This window comes from Lissotriton helveticus, chromosome 3_2 (genome assembly GCF_964261635.1).
Source record: "Lissotriton helveticus chromosome 3_2, aLisHel1.1, whole genome shotgun sequence".
NCBI lineage: Eukaryota > Metazoa > Chordata > Amphibia > Caudata > Salamandridae > Lissotriton > Lissotriton helveticus.
The window spans coordinates 357,611,765-357,630,848 of record NC_136062.1 but is presented as its reverse complement, the minus strand read 5'-3'; the positions used below and the strand labels follow the sequence as shown (position 1 = coordinate 357,630,848).

The 19,084-nt window shown below is 46.5% G+C and overlaps 1 protein-coding gene across 1 annotated transcript; it reads right to left on the bottom strand.

Annotated features, from left to right (window-relative positions):
- Nucleotides 1-8,025: 8,025 nt before the first annotated feature.
- Nucleotides 8,026-17,343, bottom strand: DBX1 (developing brain homeobox 1). The gene is made up of 4 exons (XM_078684664.1): nucleotides 17,019-17,343; nucleotides 14,802-14,903; nucleotides 11,482-11,684; nucleotides 8,026-9,517 (listed from the first exon to the last, which is right to left on the bottom strand). The coding sequence occupies exons 1-4, from the start codon at nucleotides 17,341-17,343 to the stop codon at nucleotides 9,149-9,151; spliced, it is 999 nt and encodes a 332-aa protein (XP_078540790.1). The 3' UTR covers nucleotides 8,026-9,148.
- Nucleotides 17,344-19,084: the final 1,741 nt, after the last annotated feature.

The following is a 19,084-nucleotide window of genomic DNA, read 5'->3' as shown; positions in this document are numbered from 1 at the left end:
TTCAACCTCCAGATCGGGAGGACGACCATGCCTGACATCTCCGCCTGTGTCTGAGGGCGCTGGCTGAAAATACGGAAATAGCTTTTAGTTGCGACACCTTCCAAAGCTATTTTTTAGAGAAAGTAGAGACCATTCTACAGGACATCGGGAATGGTCAGACGACTGAAGTCATCAAGTCGCAGGTCGCTCAGACGCCGGTAGAAACTGGTATTTCAAACTTTCCTCTGATGGATGCAATGACCCTTGAGTCACTTATGAGTAAAGTTAAATCCGGCTCCCCGGCGGACCCTTGCCCACCTAATGTATTTCGTTTAGCACGACATACTTTAGAAGACCCTATCCTTTCTTTCCTGAATAATTCATTAGTTACTGGTCGGATACCAGCGAGCTTCAAAGAAGCTCGAGTGAAGCCGCTAATGAAGAAACCGGGAGCAAACCCTAAGATTCTGAAAAACTATAGGCCAATTTCTCAACTCCCGTTTCTGTCAAAAATCCTTGAGCAACATGTATTGAAGGCCCTAGCCTCGTTTCTGGAGTTACACCACTCTCTCCATGATTTACAGGCGGGTTTTCGTGCACATCACAGCACCGAGTTAGTAATGCTCTCGGTGCTGGACGAACTTAGAGGGATGGCTGACAGTAAGAAACCGAGCGCCCTGATACTTTTAGATCTATCGGCGGCGTTCGATACTGTCAGCCATACCCTGCTCCTGGATAGACTGGTGAACTGCGGGATTCGAGACACGGCCTATAGATGGTTGGAATCCTTTCTAGTAGGGAGAACGCAGAGGATTCAGTTGGGGGATAAGGTATCGGAGGTGGGGAACTTGAAGTGCGGGGTCCCTCAAGGTTCCGCTTTGTCCCCACTTCTCTTTAACCTATACCTGCAGCCATTGATAAGCTCCCTGGCAAAGATGGGATGTCGCGTATTTAACTACGCTGACGACACCCAACTCTTATTGAGCATAGAGAACACAGTGCCAGCACAGAACTATGCGCAAGATGTTCTAAGATTTACTGTGAGTTGGATGACCAGGAACCTTTTGAAGATCAATCCTGAAAAAACAGAGGTTCTAGTTATATCATCCACTTGCTCTCCATGGAGTGACCTGTATTGGCCCCAGGAATTAGGCCCAACCCCAACACCAGCGGATAAGGTGAAAAGTCTGGGTATAAAGATTGATAGCGAACTTTCAATGTGCAGTCAGATTTCTACTGTAGTGGGTACTTGCAATGGTCTAATTAGACAATTGCGTAAGTTAGTCCCCCTTTTATCCCAGTCTATGCTCCGTACCGTAGTCTCTGCCACAATAATTTCAAGGCTGGACTACGGCAATGCCCTTTATCTGGGCCTTCCAAAAATCCTGATCAGTAGATTGCAGGTGGTTTTAAACGATGCTGCACGCCTTATTTTTAAACTCCCAAGACGATCCCATGCCTCTCCACTGCTGCAGAGCCTCCATTGGCTGCCCATTGGACAAAGGTCTGTCTTTAAGAGCCTGTGTATTGCCCATAAAGCAATTTATGGGCAAGCACCTGTGTACATAAAGGAACGGTTGGAGCTATATAATCCGGAACGGAGATTAAGGTCCTCAGATGCCCAGCTGCTGGTATGCCCCCGGTTTAAGCTGGCCACAAAAGGCGGGAGATCTTTCTCTGCTCTGATTCCAAAAATCTGGAATAAACTACCTGAATCCCTCCGTAAAGAGGGTAATCTCCTCCGTTTCAGAAAAACTTTAAAAACCTTTTTGTTCAGGGATATGTTGTGCTCGGTCTAAACAGGATGTTGCTCTTTTTGTCTTTGACAATCATGTAACTGTTACCTTTTTCGGTCATAAGCGCCTTGAGACCTGCCGGTGAGCTGGCGCTATAGAAGCCGGAATTAACAATAACAATAACAATAACAATAACAAGGTACTTTGTTATGGAGACCACTGAGACCGGACCGGAGGGGTTTCGTTGTGCCTTATGGGCACCTACAGCTGGTTACAGAGACCTACAGCAGTTCACACCTCCTCTTGAGAGGAAAACTTTCTTTAGACTTGGAAATATGTCAGCTTCCTGGGTCACAACCTATTGTCTACAACGGATAGAGCAATTCCACACTATTGCAGGTGCCACCGGGCACCTGGAGGTCTGATCCGGATGTAACTATTCCTTTCTGCTTTAGAGAGTTCCGACAATCTAATCAGCGTGTCGCCAGCAGGGGCAGCGTGTATTGTTGGCTGGTGTAGTTGAGCGACCAAGGGGCTTGGTCATGAGGAGTAGTCAAAGGCTTGTGGTTTCTTGACCGTTTCAACTGTTGGGGTATGTGATATTGAAGAATATTGTGATTGATAAATACCTCTGAATAGTGCTTACACAGTTATGCCATTCTGCTGCTAATGGGAAAGTACGAGAATTGCATATGACCGTAAAGTGTACATTCAATGTGTATATTGTTTTCGTTTCAATCTGTATATCATTTTGATTTCAATGTGTGTGTAATACAAAGACTAGTGTTTTATACATACGGTGTGGAGTCTTTTTTGTAACATATTCGGTGTGTTGAGAGGGTGGTGGGTGCCATCACTTTACACTTAGACCCTAGGAATCCAGTTGTCTGAGGAAATGGCCTGGTGGAAACACCTAGTGAAGGCATCCCTGAAATTTTCCCAGTTAAGTGGAGCTTTGTGATGGGAGCATTTCCTCTCGTACACCAAGCCTATAGCCCCCGCACTCAAGTTGTGTAGTTGCAAGGTAGTGAGTAGTGTGCTATACAGGGCAGAACTGTGGTGGTTTATTAATATTAATACCCTTTCAGCAGTGGAAAACAAGTTCCTCAGGGGCTTGGCATCACTCCCCCAAAGCACTCCCCTTCTTCCCTTGAAACATGACTTGGGTAACAAGTCTATAAACAACCAAATGAGCCTACTGCCATTGCTCTTTTGGCATAGATTGGTTACAACCCCAGATCGGGCCCCCTATGCCACCGCTTGTACAGAAGTTTCTTCTTTGGGTAAATACCATACAATTGGATGGATTAAATATATAGATACCATCCGGGCAGGCATAGGTGTGCCTAAGGAGCAAGAAGGTCTCCTGTCTACATTTTTCAGTGATCAACTCAAATCTCAGTATTGAGCTAGGGTAGAACAGAAGAACTTTTTAAAAATTCGTCATGGCCATTTAACTGATGTTTTTACTGACATATCCAGTTCAGACATGGCTGTTTACCCATTAATGCTTTTATGAATTCTTAGCTGACAAACTCATCTCAGCCCAAGGGTTGTCCCTCTTGTCCATGCCGTTACGAATCTATAGGCCATATCTTTTTTGCTTGTGCCGCCTATGCTAGACCCAGAAGGAAATGGCTAACACCGGTATGTAGACAACTTGGTACATAAAGCCACAAAGATGCCCTATGCATTTTAAAGACAGATGCGAGACCATTCTATGCTTGTGCAACTGCAAAATTCCTGAGTCCGTTTTGGGCCATTAGAAGGAGGGTTGTATCTACCTCCCCGACTGGCACCAAGAAATCAAATTGATATCATATAGATCAATCCAATTGTGTGTGTTGGCTTGTAAAAATTGTTTTTCATGTTACTATTTTAAGCTTCTTATCCTCTTTTTTATTCGTCGCTTGGGCCACAGGTTTTAAAATGTTTGTTGTAAGGCTGATGTTGGGAGGGTAGAGTGCCGTACTGCCCGGTCAGAAAATACAAGACAGGAATCGAAAGGATTGCAATGTTAGAACAGCTTAATTGTAATGGGCTCTATCTCAGGTCTCTAAGTTATGGTTATCTGTTTATTGTTGGTCATCTACAAAAGTGTCATAAACTGTAAGACGTATTATAATGCATTACGCCGCCGGACCTAGCGTTGTCTGCTGAAGGGCTGTGTAAATCCTGCATTGGTCAATTCTATACCTCGCAGCCGGCCCCAGGGTTGTAGGCTCCTGGCCGTGTATGTTTATCAAAGGACAATAAAGGTCTTACAAAAAAATTAAAAATAAATAAATAAAAATGTTTGTTGTAATGTAAACAGGTCGCACTCCCCAGCAAAATGAGACATTAATAATGCTTAGTAATGTACTTGCACGTTAGCCCTGTACTGATGGGAAAAATGTATCTAACATTGGAACTTTTGTACTTTTGTTCTCTTTTTCTGCATTTTCATTCGTGTTAAGAATGTGTTCATTTTTATTCTTCCTTTTTAGTCCCAAGTGTACGTACAGGGAGCATTTATAGTTTTCTCTTTTTTATTCTGAACATCGTCATTCGAGATTCATGTGCTTGTCTCTTTTATGGTTTTGCAAAACCGAAATAAAGATTTTAATGATGATGATGACTTAGGCCTTGATATAAAGCCTGACTGCTCTGTGCCAAGCTACCTAAGAGTTTGCACAGGTGATCGGACACGTCTATCGTACTCATCCTATAAAGGATGGTGGATTCTGATTGGCTTAGATGTGTCCCAGCCAGCCGATACCGCTGTGTCTAACAACTCCTTTTTGTGATGCCTTTCCATGCTATTGTTCTCCTGGTTAAAGGCAGGGCCAAGCATTTACAATACTTTCTGTACTGCAGAAATTCTCGTTTACAGCATGAATGGCAAGAGCTCACATTCTTTGGGGCCGATTTATGATAACTGGCGTTTCTCTACAAATCAGCAGGGATGCGCCAGGTAAGATGCGTCACGCAAGTTTACCCTTGCGCCACCACAGATGCGCCGCATTTACTATGCAGCGCATCGTGGCGCAAGGATAAACAGATGCGTGACGCATCTCCCGTCGGAAGGGTGGCGCATTGCTGGAGTCATGTCGCAAGGGCGACGCAACTCCAGCAATGCTCGTGGCCTGCCCATACATAATGTGGTGTCACGCCTTATGCCTGCTTCTAGCAGGTGCAAGATTTTGATGCAGCAGCGTCTGAAAAGTGACTGAGTGGAATCTTGTAGATTTCACTCAGGCACTTTACCGAGGCTTTACTGCGCCGGAACACCCCCCACTGCGCCGGAATGCCCACATGAAACCTAACACAGGTTTCATGTGGCGCAGGGCTTTAGAACGTGATGCATCTCCCTAGATGCGTCACGTTGTAAATAGGGTGCAACGTGGCAAATGGTTTACGCCACGCTGCGTCACAGAAGTGACCCAACGGTGGCGCAAAAGTGGTTCAAGGGGCTTGTAAATCTGCCCCTCTGTTCCTAGTGAAAGATTGTGGTGTCCAGACTCCCATACCATGCCATGCTCACTGAGCGCTAGAACGCCTTGTAAATGTTGTAAGCTGCACTGATTGTAAAATGTTTAAATAACTATGTTATTGAATGAGATGTAGACTTTGTGGCCTAGTTATGAGTTGGTTTGCATTGCTCTGCACCATGTGATTATGAAGTCACTCGTTGCCCTGCAGCACACATAGAAAGCAGAATAGGCCTCTCAGAATTGTTTTTTGTGCAGGAAGGTAAGACAATGCTGCATGCAACGGAGGCACCCTTGCACCGTGTTGCAAAGGTGTCTGCGTAAGCGCCAGGCTGCCAAAAGGACGCCAGTACAGGGGAAAAGGCAGGAATGTGCCGTATTGACCTAAATACAGCACATTCCTGCCCTTTCCTTGTCACTCAGTGCAACACAGCAAGGTGACCTGCCCCGCTGTGCTGCGCGATAAGTTCATAAATGAGCCCCTGTGTGTATATTCCCAAGGGTCCGCTGTGACACAGTGAACACACAATGCTGGGACCTGGGCTCAAATCACTGTGGGCCTCATTTATGAAAAGTGACGCATCGCTGCGTCAAAACAGTGATGCGTCACTTTTCAGTGCGCCCTCCTTGCGACACCAATGATGTGTCATATTTACAATATGACGCATCATTGCGCAAGGAGTTATAGATACGTCAGTATTTCTGACGTATCTGCATGGCGCAAAAGTGACGCATTGCTGGAGTGTGTCACAAAAGTGACGCAACTCTAGCAATGTGTCCTTTCACATGGGGCAGGGCCCATGTGAAAGGGCCTGCGCCAGTCTTACGCCTGCTGTGAGGCAGGCTTAAGAAATTGACGCATTTACGCCCTAGAAGTGGCGCAGTGAAATCTTATAGATTTCACTGCGTCACTTCTATGACCTTTTCTTGCGTCAGAACGCCCTCCTGCATACATTAAACCAGGCGCAGGTATAATGTAGCGCAGGGGTTTACAAAGTGACGCATCTACCTAGATGCGTCACTTTGTAAATTTGATGCAACAAGGCACATTTTTTACGCTGCTGGTGCGTCACACAAGTGACACACCAGCGGCGTAAAAGTGACGCACGGCCTCATAAATGAGGCCCTAAATATTAGTTTCCTTGAATGGCTTCTTTCAAACCTCTGATCACACGCATCTCCTTCCAGCACCATGAACCCCTGGTGAACAAGCGCTTTGTAAATACTGCTAACTTATAAGGGGGTGGGGGGGCACATTCTCAATTCTTTCTTTTTTCTGATTAGTCCGAAGTCTTCGTTTGCCTCGCTTATAGTATAAAATCACTGTACAAGGTCAATAGCTGTAGGTGTCAAATGTATTTCAACGCCTCACTCACAGTTAATCATGACAGACCGTGCGCAATACCCCTTGACGTCATAAACTACATTGAAGACGGCAAAAGTTATAGTTGTAAGAGATCTTTGCATGCAGCTTTAATTTCAATGCTACAAGGTGCAAAGTGTGTATGAAAACTCTCCAAATGCCGCTACGCTTTGAAGGGAATTAGGGGGAAGGATCTTTTAACAGAGAAAAAACATTTTCAACGTGGACAATAAAAGAAGAAAGAAGCCACACGGACGTAGGAATGTGCCTGTAAACCTTCGTCTGATTTCCCAGAAGTCCTGGTGAATTATGCAAATCACCATAAATAGAGAAGTATGCACCAATGATAGGTGGAAAGTCACAATGCTCACATGGATGCATGCTGCCCTCATTCTTTCTGATAAAATTATCCATATCCGTGAGACCTTTTTATTTAAACAGACACACAAATAGTTGTAGTTTACTCACACATATACATCTCTGTGACAAAGGCTATTGCCTGATTCATAAAGGAAGGCAGAACACTGCACACAGTTGTACTGACTCACATGGGTAGAGATTTACAACTTTGTGGTGTTTTCAAATCTTCTAACGGTTGCGTCTCGGAAGCTGCACCAGAAGTCGTTTTTCAGGTGTACTTAAGGAAATTTCCATTTCCACCCTAGTATGGAATTTACTCCTGCCCTTGACAGGAGTAAATACCTGGTCATTTTCAGGCTGGAAATGGGTTGAGGTGAAATTTTTGAATACACCCAACTCCGGTGACTGCGGGAATGCACAAACTTTCAAGGCAAACCACCTCTTGGAACAGCTACTCACCACTCCTCGTGTGGAATTTACTCCAGCATATTAGTACAAGAGCTTGTGGGAATATTATGTGGGAGTAGAAACATTTTAAATAGCAGGGTCTCCATTTGTGGATTCCTGGCAGTTGTAAGTCCAGCCATTAGCACTTGCAAGCCACTCTTAAGAGCACAAATGATTTTGTGATTCGGTCAAGTATGTCCAGTGCAACTCCTTCCCAATGCTTTGTAAACCCTCTTCTTCGTGTCTACTAAAATTGGGATATGACAACTACCTCATAAAGTGATCTATTGTAATGTAATTGTATTGTAATTGCATTTATATAGGGCTTACTACCCCTCATAAGGCGCCAAAGCACTTTTTCAACCAGTAGGATGCTACTCCAGAACCCATAAAGGATTAGTGGTGAATTAGTATAGTGAAATACGAAAGTAATTTGAGCGGTGGATATGTTAGTCAGTCATTTCGATTGAGAAGGATAGCGGAGGGATAGCAGAGGGAAAAAGTTTGTATTTATATAGCTGCACAATGGTTGGTTAATGGCATAAATTCTGAGCTAACCAGTTAGTTCTTAGAAGGGCAGATATTTCTTCCCGCTGATCATCTGCTGCAAAGGACAGAAGTTCACAAGTTTTTTTCAAAGATAATCTTTCATATTTTCTTTATTTGGCATGTTTCCAATTTATTTTATATCCATATTTAAAATTTGTACATTGTAAAAAACAAAATAAAATTGTTTCTTCATAACTTACGCGTCAAAGAGCTACATTTAGTTAAAAACAATTTCAAAATATTGTATTGTAAATCTACATTTCTCATCCTTTAAAAGCATTCACGCAATGTCCTTGGCATTAAACATCCATACAATGTAAGTGTACAAAATAGTGTACAGTTCATAAAGCTGTGCAAAGACAGCAAAGTTAAGTACAAATATCGAAGAGGTTAGCCCTTTGGATGGCCCACGGGGTAAACTGATGCTCAAGGGGTGAGTTGAGGGGAATAATTGTATCTTCATTTGAGTGTGTACATTTATACAGTGCACTTATTCAAAAGCAGGGACTGCTTTGTACTGTCGGGGGTGGCATTCCATTGACTCCTGCAAATAAGCATGAAAGACCAAAGAAACAACGAAATGGTAAAGTCACGCAGGTCATGAAACTTCACTGCATTCAATGCCTGCAAAGATGGGCGCAGGTCAGAGAGGAAAGAAACAAAGAAAGGACAGAGGCGGTAGGAAACACAAAGGCAAGACAGCGGCAGTAATGTAGACAAAAGCAAGAAAGAAAAGTAAACAGAGAAAGCAAGCAAGAATAAAGGTGAAACGATTAAAAAACTATACGACAAATAAAACAACTGTAGAAGGATTGATTAAACGAGATAAATCAAATAATGAAATGTTGAGGTGACAAAATTAAGGAGGAAAACATGAAGGAAGAAATAAAATGTTTAAAAGGATTAAAAAAAAATAAAAAAGATATGAGGGATGAAGCGAATGAGGTTGGCAAAACATTAATCATTGAAGGTGAAGTGCTGAAAGGACAACCAAATGACAGTGACATGAAAGCATGGAGCAGAAAAATAAGGAAAGCAAAAAAGAAAGAAAGTGAAGACGGACTAAGAGGAGCTCAATATATGGCCTATATCGGGTGCAGTGTAACAACGTGACATTGGATGGACAATTGTAACCCAGAAAACGTCTTCAGGGTGGGCTTCTCTTCAATAGAATATCCCTTTATATAGTTATATAAATAAGTCTGTCTGTACATGTGTGCGGAGTCCAGCCCCCCCTCGGGGCCCTAGGATACCGTGATCTCCTCGTCATCACTGTCTGAGTCCGTGAAGTCTGAGGGCTTGCTGGGGCTGCTGGAGTGGCAGCATGGCGAGGGGGTCCTGGTGGGGCTGTCCGTCCGGTGCCGGTTGTGGGGCTCTGGGAAGGCCGGCCTGTGCTGGGGCTCGGGGAAGCCCAGGCCGCGGTGGGGGCTGGGGCAGCCAGCCTCCTCGTCGGCCTCGTCCTCCTCGGAGCACTTCTTGCCCACGTCACTCAGGTCCGGGTGGGGGTTGAACTTGGTGGGGAGGGTCTGTTCCCTGGAACCTCCCGAGGACAGGAGCTCCCTTTCCTTGGAGTTCCTCCATTTCATCCTGCGGTTCTGGAACCAGATCTTCACCTGAGGAAAGCAAAAGTTGGAGTCAGCCCGGGGAAGGACATGTTCCTCATGCGTCACATCCTGCCAAGTTTATTATAAAGCGGACTCATGTCCCAGCATGCAATGTATCTGTTGTTTACAACGCCTCGATAAACAATATACTCAGCAGCAGAACGTGTAATAGGACAGGTATTAAGCAAATCACGATTTCCCTCCAACCAGGTTACCTATAGCTTAGTCAGCAATGACTCAACAGGCATTCTCAGAACACTTATGCACGTATAAATATGTTTATAAACGTGCCTGTGTAAATATGAATGAATCCATAAACAAAATTAGATCTGCATGTGCAAACCATATCATGTAGAAATTATTGTTCTTCCGCTGTACACAGCTGGGGGATATGTCCAATGAATTGGTGGAGCATGTCGTTAGCCCCTTGGCTTAACGACATGCTCCGCCACTTCGGAAACGCATGGCTGCACAATATTTTCAAGAATGTGGTGCAGCCTTGTGTTTCCCCCTGCGATGGCGCTAAGTTTAGCAAATTAGCGCCAAAGCAGGCACCCTTGCACCAGAGTGCAAGGATGTCTGCATGCGGATGTATGATGTTACAACGCAGGCTATTACAACGCCTGCCTTTACAACGCGGTTTTTACATCGCATACCATTACAACGCATAGCGCTTTTGGGTGCTGGATAGTGAATAGTTTAATTTACTATTCCAACTCCAGTCCCCGTGGACACTAGGGAAGGTTATTGGATAGTAAATTAACCTATTCCCTATCCTAGAGCGCCCCCCAGCGCAATGCGTTGTAATGGTTTGCGTTGTAATGACCGCGTTGTAATGGTAGTGCGTTGTAAAGTTTCGTTGTAAGTGATGTTTACCCTGCATGCAGAGGAGGATTGGCTATGTGTAGGAAGGTGACCTTTCCTGCACATAAACAGCCCTAAAATGCCATTCTGTCACTTTGATGTGTGCTGCTACATGCAAGTTACAAAATGGCATTTTTTAAAAGGTTTGTTTATGTGTAAAAAGGGACACCTTCCTGTACATAAACAAACCATGGCATTTTGCTTTAGCCATGTGTGCTGCACAAGGCAGTAAACATGGAAAAAGCAAAAACTAGGATAAAGAATAGATTTTTCCTCGTTTTGCCAACTTAAGACCAGGATTTTCCTGGTCTTAATTATGGCGCTACCTCCTATGTACGCCACCCTTGTACATAGGGGCAGTGTCAAATACAATGGGTGTTGCGGTGGAACGCCCACCACAACACCCAATGCATGCCCCTTTCATGCTAACCATAGCGTGAAAGGGTGCCTTATGTAAAAGCAGCATTAAGCCACGTTAAGTGGCTTAAAGCTGCCTTGTACATAAGGCGCAGTCCCTATCGCCACCACAACGTCCGTAAAAGTGATGTTGTGGTGGCGATAGGGGCTTGTACATATATCCCAGCTGTGTCAGTCTGTTCCTCTCTGTGTTCACCTTATTTCATTCTTCATGTGATGCCATCACTACTCATGGCACTAAGAAATACACAAATTCATTTGGGTTTTGTAAGATGCTACAAACCTCTACCTTGCAGCACCAGAGTTGTTGTTAATTTAAAGTTTGCTCTAAAGTGCAATGATTGTATATTTTAACAGTAACATTCCCTTCAACCAAACGTTGGTCCTTTGGGTGTATCTCATCCACATATACATTTTCAATTTGAAGTTGAAAAGTCCAACAGTCCCTTTAAGTAAAACCTTACTGTTTCTGAAAGACTTTCTGACTAGCTCCTGCTTTGGGTTTTGTGGAAATCAGGTTGCCTGTGCACTGGGGTTTGGGGGTCTCCCATCCATGTATCAGAATGTACAACACGAGTCCCCTGCCCTGATACATGCCCAGGTGTCCCTCCCCTCCCAGAGAAGCTCCCCCTCCCCAGGACCCTCAGGGCCCCTGCCAGGGCCACAAAGGCGAGGCCAGGTGTGATCTGTACCTGGGAGTCTTTGAGCCCCAGCTTGGCCGCCAGCTTCTTCCGGTCGGGTTTGCTGATGTACTTCTGTTTCTGGAACATCTTCTCCAGGGCTTTGCGCTGCACATCGGAGAAGACTGCCCGGCGCAGCATGCCCCGGCGAGGCTTGCCTCTGGCTGCCAGGGGCCAGGAGAAGGTGCCAGGGATGGGCACCACGGAGGAGGAAGCTGCAAGGAACACAAGAAACCATCAATGCTGCAGAATTTGGAAGCAGGGCGCAATTTCATGTTATTTATCAAATGCTGTAACATATTCTGGAATTGGAGACCATTTTTAAGATGAGATTGTGGTTGACGGAGGCTCCTGATCAATGTTCTCAGTAAAAAGTACACAGTTTGGGTATGTTTTGTTGTAACCTTGAGGCGTTCTTCTGCACGCCTATTTAAGAATGTTTACTGACCACCAATGGTGCAGGGGAAACATACCGTTTTTTTTCAATAAATGAAATTCACCAAATGTGGGACGCGTATGTTTCTGAATCTTGGGGAGACCTACGTTTGTTTCTTGGTTGCCTCATATGGAAGTTCTTGGGTGCTCTGAAGGATAATCTTTGAGGGCAGCTATTTGAGGACATTTGAGGCCATAGTTCTAGGGGGCTTTATTTAAGAATGGTTTGGGGTTCTGAGAGATAGCTCTAGGGGCCCTCATTTGAAAGACATTGGTGAATACAGGAGATGAATGCTAGGCCTGTAGTTTGTGAATAGCGCACAGTGTTCCCAAAATACATCCAAGAGGCCTAATGTGGCCAAGATTGTGGAGCCAGAGCAAGGCCGCTCTCTCCTCCATCTTGAACATTTCCTAGGTGTACACAGATAGCCCTAAAAGCCTAGTGTGGGTATGGCTGATATTTGTATTAATATCTTGAGTAACTAATCTGAGGATATTTCGGGAATATACTAAAGGAGGTCAATTTGAGATTATTTGGGAATTCCCAAGGCTATCTATTCTCTAATTAGGGCTGTGGCGGTGTGGTTGGAGATTCTTGGAAGTTCCAAGGCGCTAGTTTGAGAGTAGCTGGGATGGCCAGAGGTCACTCCAATTCTTTGCACTCACCAACCATGAGTAGGTAGGCAATAGCCTGCATTATTGGAACCATGGCTCTCAACTGTCCCTGTTATGGGATTTATCTCGAGTCGAGTGCGGTGGTCTCCACCAATGCCCTTCCGCACACGCTTCCCCTTTGCTGACAGCAGGTGCAAATTGTGCATGGAAAAGGGCACAGAATCTGGAAAGTGCAATCAGAAAAGGCTCCAAAGTTCCAGAACCCGGCTTTATTCTGTATTCTGGGCCTTATGACTCATGATTGCAAGATAATCCCGACCCAGAATTCCCATGTCCCCTGCAACTAAGAATCGGCCCTATAACTTTTATTTTAGCAACTGAACCCAAATACTTTCAAACTCTACAAGTTTGAAATAAAAAAGAATCGAGCTGCAGAGTTTCTTTTCCAAATCACGCGAGCGAACAGTTATCTGAATTTTATTTTGTGTGCTGCAGACCATTAAAGGCTTTTTTTCACAGCCTTTCTCGTTCTTTTTGTGGAGTCGGTTCCTAGCCTGCCCCTTGGAGGGAAAAAAAGGCAGAGTGCCCAATGGGGACAAATGAAAAGTAACTGCTAATTAGCACATTGACTGGCTCCCAATGGAGCTGGTGGGATGAAAGGGGGAGTCCCTCCTTTCGAGGCGCTGCAAAGGGGGACAGGGATTCTAATGAAGCGTGAATGGTAATTGTGTAGTAATGAAGTAGCAGAAAAAGGCGCAGGACAGGCAGAGAAAGCCATATATTACTGGGACAAAGGCGACCGACACTTTTAAACTAAACAGCACTGCATGCCCGGCTCATCCGGGAATACTGATGCGAGCCGCTGTCTCCGCGCACATCGTTTTCATTAAATGGACATGAAAAGCCATTTTTAATGCTGGAGTTGTTTTGTGAGGGCATTCAGAGGGGGGAGAAAGGAAGCGGAGTCCATTATCCGCACTTTGAATGGGGCCTGAGAACAAAAAGGGATAAAAAGGAGCGAAATGCCTGTTTCAATAACACCATTTCTTTTCGCGCTACCAAAACATAGCGCTTTAAAACCCTGGGGGTGGCGCATGCGCTCTAGGCGCGCGCGTTTCACGCCATGAAGGCCACGAGACTACTCTAGTTGTAGTTTTAAGGGAATATATTTGATGACCTTAATTAAATGCCATGACGTGTCTTGCTTGAGTCATACTCACGGCTTTGGAGATGTGCTCAAGGTAAACGGTTAGTCTGTTTTAAACACACAGGCGTCTGACTGACTGGTGAGGAAAGCATATTTACCCAGTTACCTCCATAAAGACGTCTTGTGTGCCTCCCTCTCTGTGTTATACGCTGCTCTGTTCGTGTGATCTGTGTCCCTCAGGTATCACTTTTATGCATTGATTTGTCCAGATCTGATTTTACTCCGTTTAACTTTGTTTATTCCCTATTTTTTGCTCTACCTTAATATTGATTTCACACGTTCTTTCTTAGATATAAGCTGTGTGTACAGTCATTTCTATGCTATGGATTCTACGGAGTCAGTCAGCCTGTCTATCTGTCTGCCTGTCTATCCAGATTTAAATGTAAAGGTTATGGGTGTTACCAGAGTCAGTCAGGCTCTCTGTCTATCCACATTTAAAGTTACATTTTATTGAGGATGCCTGTCTGTCTTTCTCTCTATCTACCTGCAAGACTACCTACCTAATTCATCTACCCACCCACCCACCTATTCATCCATCCCTTGCTCCCATCCTTCCATCTATCTCTCTGTCCACCCCGCGGCCCCTAGGCCACATTGGTGGGCAGACAATGGCCTCCCCATGTGGTCTTGTGAGCCCTCTCACTCGCCGTGTGACCCCTGACGTGGAATTAGCCGCTGGCTGGTAGGTGTCTGTCAGCCGCAGTGCGGCCGGCCCGGTCTGTGGGTGGCGGCCGGCCCGCCGGGAGCTGGCCCATTGGTCACGGTGCTGAAGTCTTTGTGGGGCATCGCTGGTGGAGCGCACGGACTGTGGGAAAGCCCGGGCTGCCGGCAGCTCCTCTGTGAGGGGGGACCCGCCTCAAATTACACCGTGACATTGCGGCTAATTTTCCGAGCAGGCAAGTGGGGTGCACAGTGTCAGCAGTCAGAGCCCCTGCTAAATAGGGCATCAAATTGGCGCGACTGATTCGTGAATTGTGTACTGCGTCCAACCTCTGAACTAGTATCACCCCCGGGGTGGATGGGGGCCTGGGGGAGGCGTGGGGGCGGGGGACCATGCGACGGGACCAGGACCTACCTGGGAAGTAGGAAGCTCGGATGAAGGGCCGGAACGATCCCTCAAAGTACGGGAAGGCGAAGCTCTTCTGGGCCGCAGAGTGCAGCAGCGCCGCGGAGGACTCTATGGAGAAAGCAGACAGTTGGGTTAAACAGAGCACACGGTGCGTCACAGCGAGCGCGGGGAATGCAAAGCAGGCAGAACGGCGGAACTGCGCAAGGAAAATAGAAACAGAGAGAAGTGAAAATACATAGGCACCAGGAAAGAACAAACATTATACTCTACAGCTCAAACATGAGAGATGCAAAGTCCTGAAATGTAACAGCCAGGCATGAGGAATACAAAATTGGAAGGCAAAGTGTACGTATCAAATATTTAAAAAGAGAAGCAACGAAAGTACAGCAAAAATATGCAGAGGAAATAAAATACAAGCAAGCAAAGCTCTAATATGAGAGATAGAGAAACAGGGAGAATGCAAACTTTCTGCTTGCGAATTGAAACCTCAAGCTGGCTGGTGGTAAAGGTGAAAAGTGAGGACAGGAAATGAAACATAGCTGGGAGTAAAAGAAAGCAATGCATGGCACATAAAAAACGGGAAAATCCACATAACAAGGTTGAGAAATGTAAAACCTAGCATGGTAAATATAATAAGCACAATTGAATATAACACGAAATTAGCGCATCATTAACGCAAAATATAAAAGGCAAAACTTAGAAGCTGGACATGTAGCACAGGAAAAAAACAAGAACCAGAATATAAAACAAGTATATAAAACTAATGCCTAGCATGTGAAATATCGGAACAGGGTCGCGACAAAGAATAACGCAAACACGTGAAATTAAGCACAAACAGCAGCCCCTGGAATGCAAAACTCCAGTGTTTTAAATAAAAACAAACATTGCTCTGACATGCGACTTGAAAACAATTCATGCGCCACAAAAAAAATCAGGGAATAAAAGAGGCCCAAGAACCGGAGAAAAGGCCGCAGCTAACGGGAACATTTCTCCCTCGGGAGGGACCAAATTAATCGGATTAGGACGTGACCCCCCCTCCTTCCTCGCTGCTTTAACGCTTGGGGTAACATCGGGGGACAAACGCCAGTCCTCGGCATTAGCGCCCGGGAGAAGTGTCCACGGAGCTCTCCCTGCAGTGCTTTATTCTGCAAAGAGAAACACGTGCATAGGCAGGGCGGAGCTTCCCATGGTGCAGCAGGTGCAGTGACACCGGGGCCCACTGAACCCTGATTGTTGCTGTATTTTGCATATCAGAGGTTGGTGTGTGTGTGGGGGGGGGGGGGGGGGCTTTCCTTCCTTGTACCAGGGCTCGCGAGTCACTGTGCATAGGCGTAAATATAATAATATATCAGAAGACAGGGGCGTGTGTTTGGGGCGGGTGCGCATCGCCCCTTGCTGTATGCAGCCTCTGCCATCCTTTGGACAAACAGAACAATATATAAAAATGTTAGTAGACATCCAGACAGGCCGGTGACTTCAATGCCACTTGACCTGGCACAGTATTGACCTGGAGTCTGACAGAAGCTTTTATGTTTAAGGAAGGGCGGGCTAGAAACTCGGCATTGCGCTTACAAATGAGTGGGTGGTTCCCAAATATAGAACAGGGAAGCTCGTTAAAACAGCACATAATCACCAACAGTATTTTTATTTTGGGTAGCCATAATTCGGGGGGTATAGGTCGTTGCGTCACCATGGAAACTCTAGCCCTCCTGTTCTCGATGACATGCAGCAGGTGCATTGACCCACCGAGCTACCTACCACGCTATCACTAATGTGTCATAGGGATATATCTACTTTAACACACTGCCATATCGCAGGTGCAAGGTATGGACGGGCAGTGGCCTGTGGTCATTTTAGTGGTGCGTTGAGCCCCTGCAGATTCCCCTATCGCCCAGTTACAGTTCTCCGCCGTAGGGGCGTTACCCCATCGGACTACGTATTGACTGTCCAGCGGGAACGTATGTTTCAAAATAATGCTATCGTTATTTCCTGAGATACATAGGGGCTTATTTACAAGCCTCTTGCGCCGACGATATGTTACTTTTCCCTATGTTAAAAGTGACCCACATGATGGCTTGTAAATACGCCCCATAATTGTCTGTCAATCATAAGGTATACTGCGTGAACGAGAAAGCGCCCTGAGACCATTTGGGCGATATTTTGGCGCTCCACAAATCCGCAATCAACCGATCTTACTTTTCCGCACACACGTCGGTCTCTTACCAGTGGTCCTGGGCGCCGAGGCCAGGATGGCGTTGACCCCAAACTTCAGGAAGGTGGGGTCGCTCTTTGCTGGGGCCCGCGGGCTGGCACTGCCCCCGTAGTCCCCCGGGCTCTTCTCCGGAGGGATGGCGGCGGCCGGGGGGGACATGCTGGGCGGCGGCATGTACCGGGCGGGCGGCTGGCTGATCCGGATCAGGTCCTCGACCAGGAAGCTGGTGCGGCCGGAGAAGGCGGAGCGCAGGGACTGGGGCAGGCTCAGCGTCGGGGTGGGCCGCAGCAAGCTCGGGTAGACGGCCGGGGGTGCCAGCAGGCTGGGGAACATCATCTCCGGGGCCGGGCGGGGCTACTGCACAGGGCGCGTCTCCAGTGGCACCCTTCTGCACAGTTCGGGAAACTGCTGCAAACTTCTGCAAACTCCGGCAAACTTCAGCAAACTCCGGCAAACTTCGGTGGCCAGGCACTAGTGACAAGTCCATGCCCTCCCCTCCCGCGGGCGCCTTTTATACCGCACCCCTTGCTCAAAGCGCTTTGAGCACTGACAGCTCCCACAAAGGGGGTCCACCGAACCCTCTTGCCCCCACCCTTCTAGAGCTTCCTCCGGGCGCCTTCTGATTGGCCAGTGGGGGAAATTTATGATTGGATTAGCCCCCATAAGCATGCGGTCGCACAATGGGGTCACCCACAAAGAACGTGCAGTCATCAATTCTGCATACTGACCGCCCCCCTTGGACGACAAGCCCCCAAAAGAGCCCAGCGGGCGTTTTTTTGTCCAGCGCCAACAGACACAGGCTCATTAAATGCATATTTAAATACCCCAGCGACATATCGGTTCCTAGAAAGGGGAATTATTTGTAGAGAGCACTAAATTTATTTGCTCCCCAGGAAATAAATCACCATAAATATTCATAGAAGCCTATCTGCAGGCTTACTTTCCAGAGCCAAGCATGTCGGCCTGCTCGTAAGCGCTGCGATGCCATACTAACGGCATGCTGTGCGCTATATGTCAATTCGTAATCACAATGCATTTGGGCATTCGGATTTCTGAAACATGAATAGTTCAGTGCAAAGATCTGCTCGAAGTGGCACCCTTCGCCTAGATCTCCACAATTTTTTCTGCTTAGGGGTCATTGCCCCACAGGGGTCCAGACCCTCGGTGCCAGCTCAGTGACATGCCCGGGGGCCCGGGCGCTGGCACACTTGAAACAAAGTCTTCTCCCGTGTTATTCCCCTCCCGTTCCTCTTCACAAGGAGGCGGACGTCAGAATATTTCATAAACACCTGAAAACCAGCACTCCCCTCCAAGTTGTAATACTTGGTTTCGTCGGTTGAAGCTTTAAAACACGCGCATTGGGCCCGTAGGGGTGTTGGAAGCGCTATATAAATACTAACAAAACACATTTCTCCCACCTGTTGTTTTGCCCGCACACCAAGCGCTCTCCAGCACCCGTTATTTATTTCTTCCCATATGCATATAAATCTTTTTTTCTAAATGCGCACTTTCGCGGAAAATTTGTCACCTGGTCCTTTGGTGGGGTGGGGGGGGGGCGTTGGGTCGGAGAGGGGGTTCGTGCATCCTCCAGCTCCTGGACAGACTCCTAATTGCTTTCGATGTATTCTTTTTTAATTGTTGATTTAAATTTAATATTAGTGCCGGTCGTTCAAGCGCCACCGAGCGCCCAGAGTGGTGTCTACACACAGTGGGGAGGGTGGGGGTTTGTTTTCGGGGGGAGGGAAGGGTTGGGGCAGCTTTTAATAAGTGTTAAATGTCTTTAAAGATCTCTATAACAAAGGGGGCGCGGATTAACGAAGCCGCAAGGGGTGCGACACTACGTGTTGTTACTTTCAGGACATTTAAATGTGTCATCGATGAATGTGTCCTCGATACGACACGTCCTGGCGTTAAATACCACCCTGAGAAGTGAGCTTTTGGGCTACCTCTTCACCCGTGTGCGCGGTGGCCTCTGCAGGGCTGCGTTCATCTGAAATAAAGGCCACATCCATCACTGGATCCTCCGGAGTGTAGAAAGCATGGTAAGACACAGTGGGGTGATAATACTCATCCTCAG

What these genes read in the sequence shown, in the direction of transcription:
- DBX1 (XM_078684664.1), bottom strand. Translation starts at nt 17,343, where the DNA reads ATGATGTTCCCCAGCCTGCTGGCACCCCCGGCCGTCTACCCGAGCTTG. An exon ending in CTCGGCGCCCAGGACCACTG is followed by an intron (nt 14,904 to 17,018) that starts GTAAGAGACCGA and finishes CTTTCTCCATAG; the next exon opens with AGTCCTCCGCGGCGCTGCTG. An exon ending in TGGGGCTCAAAGACTCCCAG is followed by an intron (nt 9,518 to 11,481) that starts GTACAGATCACA and finishes TGCTTTCCTCAG; the next exon opens with GTGAAGATCTGGTTCCAGAA.